This window comes from Elaeis guineensis, chromosome 3 (assembly GCF_000442705.2).
Source record: "Elaeis guineensis isolate ETL-2024a chromosome 3, EG11, whole genome shotgun sequence".
NCBI lineage: Eukaryota > Viridiplantae > Streptophyta > Magnoliopsida > Arecales > Arecaceae > Elaeis > Elaeis guineensis.
In genome coordinates this window covers 22,218,637-22,227,366 of record NC_025995.2, presented here as the reverse complement: position 1 = coordinate 22,227,366, position 8,730 = coordinate 22,218,637, and the positions used below count along the sequence as shown (strand labels likewise).

The following is an 8,730-nucleotide window of genomic DNA, read 5'->3' as shown; positions in this document are numbered from 1 at the left end:
CCGCTTGCAAAAAGAAGAAAGATGATGCCATTTTATGCTAAACAAAAACAAATGCAACCCTAACCCGAAACCTAACCGTGGGAGTAGGTTTGGAAAGTGAGAACCGTGAAGGGAAGCAAAGGAAAAGCGTAACCTGATGAGCTGCACTTTTTATTTATTTATTTATTTCTTTTGGTGCCATGGCATCCCGGCATCTGCCCACAATATAATAATACCCCCACCTCTCCCCCTGTCCCTGCTGTGGTCTCTGCTCACTCCTCCAAGAGAGACAACAGGAGGCCTCTTTGGCAGACTAGAAGACCAGTCCACCCTTTCTTCTTCCCTTCTCTCTCCACTACCAAGTACTGTGTTTCTCACACCTCAGCTTTCCCTCCACTACTAAAACTTTCCCTCTCTCACAGCTCAGCTTTCCCTCCACTACCGAAACTTTCCCTCTCTAGGAAGAAAAAAGAGAGGGAGAGGTGGGTGGGAGATCTGGGCGGAGAGGTGGTGAAGCTGCCACCCAGCAATGGGAGATCAAAACTCGCTGCCATCCATCTCCTTGCCGCTGTTTTTTCTTCTCTTCCTTCTTCCTGCCGCGCAATGCGGGGTCACCTACGACAGCAAGGCCGTCATAATCAACGGCCAGAGGAGGATTCTCATCTCTGGCTCCATTCACTACCCCAGGAGCACCCCAGATGTACCCACATCTCTTCGCTTCCTTTGATTTGATCTTTTATTTTTTATTTTTTTTTTTAATTTTTGGGTCATGGCTTTGTGTTTAACTGGCATTTTGTTTTTGCTTTATTTGTGGGATAGATGTGGGAAGGGCTGATACAGAAGGCCAAGGATGGAGGACTGGATGTGATACAAACATATGTGTTCTGGAATGGTCATGAGCCTTCTCCTGGAAGTGTATAAATTTCGGCAATCTCTCTTATTTTATTATTTTTTAAGTAGGATTTAGTGTGCCGTATTTTTTTTGGATTTGTTGTTATGGGATGCATTTGTTTGTTATTGCAGTACAATTTCGAGGGGAGGTATGATTTGGTGAGGTTTATAAAGACAGTGCAGAAGGTGGGGTTGTATGTCCACCTCCGCATTGGGCCTTACATTTGTGGGGAGTGGAATTTTGGGTACTACTCTTCTGCTCACACACCTGTTCTTTGTTAGATCTTCTCTCACAAGATGACCAGCTTCTTTTTTTTTTTTTTTTTTTTTAATTTTTTTTAATTTTTTATTTTCTTTGTGTAGAGGATTTCCGGTGTGGTTGAAGTATGTTTCAGGCATCAGCTTCAGAACAGACAATGAGCCTTTCAAGGTTCCTTTCCTTTTCCTGTCCATTTCCATACTTCTCTGATTTTCTTGTGCTGGTGAAAAAGAAGTAGAAAGATTTTGGCCTTGTTTCCTGGAATTTACTTTATTTGTATATGTTCTATGTTTTCAAAACACATTCTGCATTGGTTAATTTATTCTTGTTTGGTGTTGCAGAATGCGATGCAGGGATTCACCCAAAAGATTGTGCAGATGATGAAGAGCGAATCGCTGTTTGCGTCGCAGGGTGGCCCAATTATACTCTCACAGGCATGGCTTTTCTTTCTCTACCCTTTTTTATGAGGAATTTTAAGTCTTCTGAGTACTCATTTCATTTAGTCTTAGGCTCTGGGGGATCTAATTGTGTTATAAAATATTGTGATAAAGAAAATTTTAAAGAAAAAACTTGAGTTTTTTTGGCTGATCTAGAGGTTGGTTCATGGAGTGCAGATTGAGAACGAGTATGGACCGGAAAGTAACGCACTTGGTGCTGCTGGTCATGCATATGTGAACTGGGCTGCTAAAATGGCGGTTGGTATGGGGACAGGTGTCCCCTGGGTGATGTGCAAGGAGGATGATGCCCCAGATCCAATGGTAGGAAGATTTGTTCTTTCCTATCTACATTTTTTTGTGCCTATATATCTTGCAAGCAAAATTATCTTCTATTGAAGTTAGGGTCCTTTACCTCTGCTGGCTAATTAAGGTGGTTTCTTGGTCTTCTTCTCCATGATCTGATGGAGGTGTTTGTCATTTAGGTGCTCATACACCTTCTGTGCTTGCTATTCGTTTCACATGATATTATTTGCTGCGCTCTTAGCGAGGCACATCTATTTGGTGGACATACAGAGAAATATGAGAGTTGGTACCGGCTGTCTTTTTCTTTCCATAATAAGGTAGTATGGTTGCCTATACCACAGCTCCTAAACCATGGATGCATGAGCTGGGTTAAAAAAAATCTTTTTGGGATAATTTTGTGTCGTTAATGTAGTTTTTTAGGTTTTTGTAAACTATACTAATACAGACTAGAATGATGATCTGACCAGAAAGATGGTCCTTTTAACTCCATTGAGGACAATATGCTGACTTGCACAATGTTTATAAAAATGCTGAGTTTTATGGTAAAGCTAATATATTTTTTTCTTTCTTTGTTTATTCCATGTGAAGAATAGTCTAACTGGTGGCAAACTGGTGTAATAGATCTCTAGGCTTTCTCATAATCATTGTTGATGCTGATTGATAATGTGTTAAAGCATTTTTCTCAGATGAAATGTTCAGTCTCTTGTTGTTGTGATTTCTATTTATTCTTTAAATTTTGGAAACAGATAAATGCATGCAATGGTTTCTATTGTGATGCTTTTACTCCCAACAAACCTTACAAGCCTACAATGTGGACTGAAGCTTGGAGTGGCTGGTAAGTTGTTTCTACAGTTATGACACACTCGAATTTGAATCACTGACCATTGAGACTTCATTTTGGATACAGGTTAAAAGAATGAAAATTCCATTATTATTTATAGGTTGCATTTTGAAACTACTAGAATAGGCTTTTGATGCTCCAGAGACCAGTTGAAAGGAAATGAATCTTGTTACTTTAGGCTGAACGTAAGTTTATTTTCCTTTTGGTTCTTTGCAATTGCAGGTTTACAGAGTTTGGGGGCACTGTTCATCAGCGACCTGTTGAGGATCTGGCATTTGCTGTTGCACGCTTTATACAAAAGGGTGGCTCCTTCATTAATTATTACATGGTTAGAAAATATCAGTTGCTATGTGGGTATTCTGTGCTTGTGTGTAAATGTGTATCAGTAAAAAGGTAGTATTCAATGCTTTTTTTCTACAGTATCATGGAGGAACTAATTTTGGTCGTACGGCGGGAGGTCCCTTCATTACAACCAGCTATGATTATGATGCTCCTATCGATGAATACGGTAAGACAAAAGGACCATATTCCACAGCCTTGTTTATGATTCCTGTAATTTCGTCCAGATTTTCTTAGTATTGTAAAGATCATGGATTGGCCCTTTTTCTAAAAATAATAATTCTGTCCATTTGAGATCTGTTGATAAAATTATATCTATTATATGGTCCAGTGAAATGGGGAAATGTTGTTATCATGGTTGTTAATAAGTCAAAATTATCTATTTTCACCCTTAAATTGGATGAAAAGAAATAGCAGACAAATGCTTATTATTATAAACAGTTATTGAGCAGTCAAAATTAGCTCTTATCATCCTTAAATGTGAATGAAAGAAATTGCTGACTAAATGTTAAATTTGTTTTCTTGGTGACATTTAGTTGCTTCGGGTATAGTAGGTGATGCATGTAGATTATGGTAGCTGTCAGACATTATACCAGGTTTCTTTATATTGACTGGTTTGGCTAATAATATTTGAGGAGATTTACTTATGTGCTTTCCATTATCTGTAACATGATTTGATCTAGTTCTCTGAGATCCTACTCTGCAGTTTGAAAATGATGAGCTGTTGTAAAGGAATTTAGCTGAAACACTTGCGTGATACTTTCTTTTTCCTTGCTGTAGCAACATAAGTGTGGCAAACTTTGATTTTACTTTTGGTTGAGACTATGCATATCTTTTCCCCACAATGTTGACTACTGGTAATATCATACATTCTGGCAAATGGCAGGACTCATCAGGGAACCAAAATATGGACATCTGAAAGAGCTCCACAAGGCCATAAAGTTATGTGAACCAGCCTTAGTTTCTGCTGATCCAACTGTTACTTCTTTCGGAAGTTATGCACAGGTATGTTAGAATTCCTTTTTCCAAACAGTCAATTATCCATTTGATACTACAATTTTTTTCTGAAAATTAAGATGAATTTTTACTTTAGTTTGTCTAACCATGTTGTGGCATTTTAGGCTCATGTCTTCAGTTCCGAATCAGGCAGTTGTGCAGCTTTTCTTGCAAACTACAACCCTAATTCTTTTTCAAGAGTAATGTTCAATAACATGCACTACAGTCTGCCTCCTTGGTCAATCAGCATCCTTCCTGACTGCAGAAATGTTGTATTCAATACTGCAAAAGTAAGTGAAGCATATATATGCTTCAACTTTCTTACTCTTTTTGTCCATGTTGTTTCATGTCATTAAATGTCCGTGAGATGCAGGAAAAGCCATTTTTGTATTACTAAATACTTCCACAGGCTAATTTCAATGTATGATTAGATTATTAAAGGTCGCATACTGAAAGGCAAAAGCTATATTGGTTTTACCCAAAGTAAAAAATTCTTCTGTTTTCATTGCAGGTTGGTGTTCAAACATCTCAAATGCAAATGTTTCCTGCTGACAGTACGTCCCTTATGTGGGAGACATATGATGAGGAGGTTGCTTCATTTGATGATAATTCACTGATCAGCACAACCGGCCTTTTGGAGCAGATAAATGTTACCAGAGATGCGAGTGATTATCTATGGTACATTACCAGGTGAGATTGGATCAACCTTCTTATATGAGTGTCAGAGATATCAAGCATATATAGAGCATCAAATTTTTTGTCATTAGTTATTGTTTCTTATTGCTGGATTGTTGTTCATAATAGTATTTCACAATTGTTTGTACATAACATTGGGTCATTGTAGTGGGATCATGCCACTGAATTCTTTATGGAGGAACCCACCAACATGCTGAACTATATTGAACTACATGCTTGCATGGATTTTGGGCCAAGTAAATCATAAAATAGCATAGGCTGTAAAATTTTTTGTTGATCACATGTTGAAAACTAAACCCTGACAAGTATACATCACATAAAAGCTTTTACCATGAGTTAGATAAAACTCTTGTTTCTGTCTTTTGCAGTGTTGACGTGAGTTCTGCTGAAGGATTTCTACAAGGGGGTCAACTCCCTGTTCTGACTGTGCAGTCAGCTGGTCATGCCCTGCATGTCTTTGTCAATGGTCAACTCTCAGGTATATTATCAGATGAGTAATTCTTTTATTCATGTGATCTTAGTTAGCTCAAGCCCCAACAATCAAGAAACTAAAATTGTGGCCATGCTATGTAGGTTCTGCTTATGGAACCAGGGAAGATAGGAGGATTACATATACTGGTAATATCAATCTTCGTGCTGGATCTAATAGAATTGCACTCCTAAGTGTTGCTGTTGGACTGCCTGTTAGTTACTTTACTGGTTTCTCCATTTCATTTTCTGATTACTTTACTGATTTTGGTTGTCTTTTCAACTCAACCTGAATACTTAATCCCTTTTATTGTCCTATTGTGGTTGAAGAATGTTGGGATGCATTATGAGTTATGGAACACCGGAGTCCTAGGTCCTGTGGTGCTACATGGAGTTGATGAAGGAAAAAGAGATTTAACCTGGCAGAAATGGTCATACCAGGTCAATTTTTTTCACATGATTTGTGCATTTTAAGTCGAAGGATTTATATGGATGTAAATGTGGTAAATCTGTATTGTTTTTCTGATTATATATGCAGGTTGGCCTAAAAGGAGAAGCTATGAATCTAAACTCTCTAGATGGAACTTCTTCAGTTGAATGGATGAAACAGTCACTAACATCTCAAAAGCAGCAGCCTTTAACATGGTATAGGGTAAGAAATGAAACCTAGCCATGATTTATAGCTCAGTTTCTTTTGTTTGTCTTGGTTCATATCTTTTGCATTTCATGATCAGGCCTACTTTGATGCTCCTGCTGGAGATGACCCACTGGCATTGGATATGGGCAGCATGGGTAAGGGTCAAGCGTGGATAAATGGACAAAGCATTGGAAGGTACTGGTCTCTATGGGCCCCAAATGGGGATTGCAATGGCTGCAACTATGCAGGGACATATCGATCACCAAAATGTCAAAGTGGTTGTGGTCAACCAACCCAACGCTGGTAAGAAACTTAAACAATTTCCGTCTTATGAACTTTTTTCAATAATATTTCTTATCATCCTTCAGAAATAAAGAACCTTGCATAAGTATTAATGGGCCAATGACATGTTGAAGCAGTTGTCTGTCACTGTTAAATTTATCTTCCTCTCTAGTAGGCTTTAAAAGTATAAGTGTCTTTGGTGTTGCTAAGACTTGATATTTGTCTGTTGGTAAGTCAGCTTGTCCCATAAATTTCATGGCATCTCAATTAATTACTACAGTTGATTCTATCGGCATCAATGATGCCAACTAAATTAAATTACATAACATGACCCAGTGTATGTTACAATGAAGCCTCATTTTGAAAGGTAACAAATTAATTGATCAGCCAACTGTTAACTGGTAGTTCTGGTGCTGCATTCTAACCAACCTCTGTTGGATCACTGTATGACACAGCAAGTTTCTTAGGAAGATTTTGTTACTTTGTGTAATTTCCATCGGATACTGAACTGAATCTTAGGTTCTACTTGAATTAATTATTGTTTCTTTTATATTTGATCAAGCTGATCAAAGCTAATTATTGGATGCTTAGGTATCATGTGCCACGGTCCTGGTTACAGCCAACCCAAAATCTGTTAGTGGTTTTCGAAGAACTTGGAGGTGATGCAACAAAGATTTCTTTTGTTAAGAAATCCGTGTCCGGTGTTTGTGCTGATGTTTCTGAGTGGCATCCGATGATAAAGAATTGGCATATTGAGAGCTATGGTCAACCTGAGGAGCACCATAAGCCAAAAGTTCACCTTCGATGTGCACCAGGACAGTCTATCTCAGCTATCAAGTTTGCCAGCTTTGGCACACCCTTGGGAACCTGCGGAAATTTCGAGCAGGGAGCTTGCCACTCGCCAAATTCACACAGCACCTTGGAAAAGGTTCTTGAAAACTGCACTTCCATCTTTCTATCTTCCACCATATGCATCTCTCTTGATAACTGCCCATATTCTTAACTGTTTATGTATATGTTCTGTTTTAGAGTTCTCAAATTGCTTGGAGATTTTCTTCCTGCAAATAAACGAAAGCATAGGACCAATCCATTTAAAACTCAAATGACCTTGAATATGTCCCGATTTATATGAGATTCATGAACATCCAATTTTAACAACTGTTTAGGTGTCATTGGTTGCTGCACATGAGATGTTATTGAGCACAGGCCTTCCACTAATACCATATGATCACTTGGGTGGACTGGGGAAATTGTTTATAACCAAAATCTACCACAAAAATAGTCTTTTATTCCTTCATGAGATGTCTTGCACAGACAGACATATAGGGAGGTGTTAGATATAGAAATTGACACTTGATAGCTCTTGGTTTATGAGACTGATCGTGAATGCGTGTGATCTATTTTTACAGAAATGCATTGGGCAGCAGAGATGTGCAGTCACAATATCCACCGACAATTTCGGTGGGGATCCGTGTCCCAATGTGATGAAAAGAGTGGCTGTAGAAGCAATATGTTCCTCCAATGCTCAGCCATTATCATGAGCTTGGGAGATGAAGGGTAATTGAAGGAGTCTCTTTAATTAGTTTCGCTCTCGTGCAACTGTACCTGAAAGGAGCATAAGAGAGCATAAATAATTGTGAAGTGTGTATGTAGACACAAGAAAGGTGTGTGTTTGTTGTATGTGGAGTTAATGTAGGTGGGAAAGATGGTGGATTTGTAGTCGAGTCCTTGCATTTATTTTTAGGTAAAGATGCCTCTCCAGCTCCAAATTATTCTCTGGTTTCCCAACCTTTATTCAGAAGTTGGTACCAGAAAGGAGACTAGGAGGTGGTAAAGGGGGAAAATTAAAAAGAGAGAGAGAGGAGAGAGAGAGATGGATTGCATATTTGCTTTTATTGATGTTATTTTTTTCTTATTCTGTGGAAGAAAGTTGTGATTAATGTCGGTTCATGAAGGAAGGTCATTTTATGCTTGGGTCTAATTGTGAAGATGCTAATTGATGTCATTTCTTCTTCTCTACCCCCAATTTATCTGTATTCTACAAGTGATGCACTGTTGTTGATATTTTTCTTTTTTCCTTCCCCCCCTCCTTGTGTCTTTTATATTCAATTTGCTTAGGGAAGCATCATGATCCAATAAGAATTGTTTCAGATATTAAGGGTGTGAATTATTTGGACTCATAGGCTGATTAAACTGTTGCCCTCTATCCATTGTTACCGGAGGATCGACGACTCCTGGTACAGGAATTTGTGTGGGCATGGCTCCACCGACATGGTTTCTTCCAGCATAAATCTGGGGATCGGTGTCATTGAAGTGTTAGATTTGGATATACCTTCCAATTTGGGAAGATTCAAAGAGCTGCATGAAAATAGGAAAACAAAAAAAGACAAAAAAGAGGAAAAAAAAAAAAGAAGAGAGAGAGAGAGTTGCATGAGGTGGGGCGTCCGCATAACTATGGAGTCATCATATAATGGTAGAGGAAAAAAACAATAAAACACATTTGCAAACACAAGGGTACGAAACATGAATTCACTTGAGATAAAATTTGGGACCACAAGCATCCTAAGACTAATATTCCAGTGAGGATAGATGTTTGCTCTAA

General features: G+C 38.4%; 1 protein-coding gene across 1 annotated transcript; it reads left to right on the top strand.

Annotated features, from left to right (window-relative positions):
* The first annotated feature begins 224 nt into the window (after positions 1–224).
* On the top strand, positions 225–8,109 carry LOC105042251 (beta-galactosidase 5). Its single transcript, XM_010919384.4, has 19 exons — positions 225–679; positions 799–894; positions 1,003–1,115; positions 1,234–1,300; positions 1,471–1,563; positions 1,744–1,887; positions 2,616–2,704; positions 2,933–3,038; positions 3,131–3,218; positions 3,936–4,054; positions 4,171–4,335; positions 4,557–4,735; positions 5,110–5,219; positions 5,315–5,424; positions 5,540–5,650; positions 5,748–5,861; positions 5,944–6,149; positions 6,720–7,056; positions 7,538–8,109. Exons 1-19 carry the CDS (start codon positions 509–511, stop codon positions 7,667–7,669), a joined length of 2,550 nt encoding a protein of 849 aa, XP_010917686.1. The 5' UTR covers positions 225–508; the 3' UTR covers positions 7,670–8,109.
* Positions 8,110–8,730: the final 621 nt, after the last annotated feature.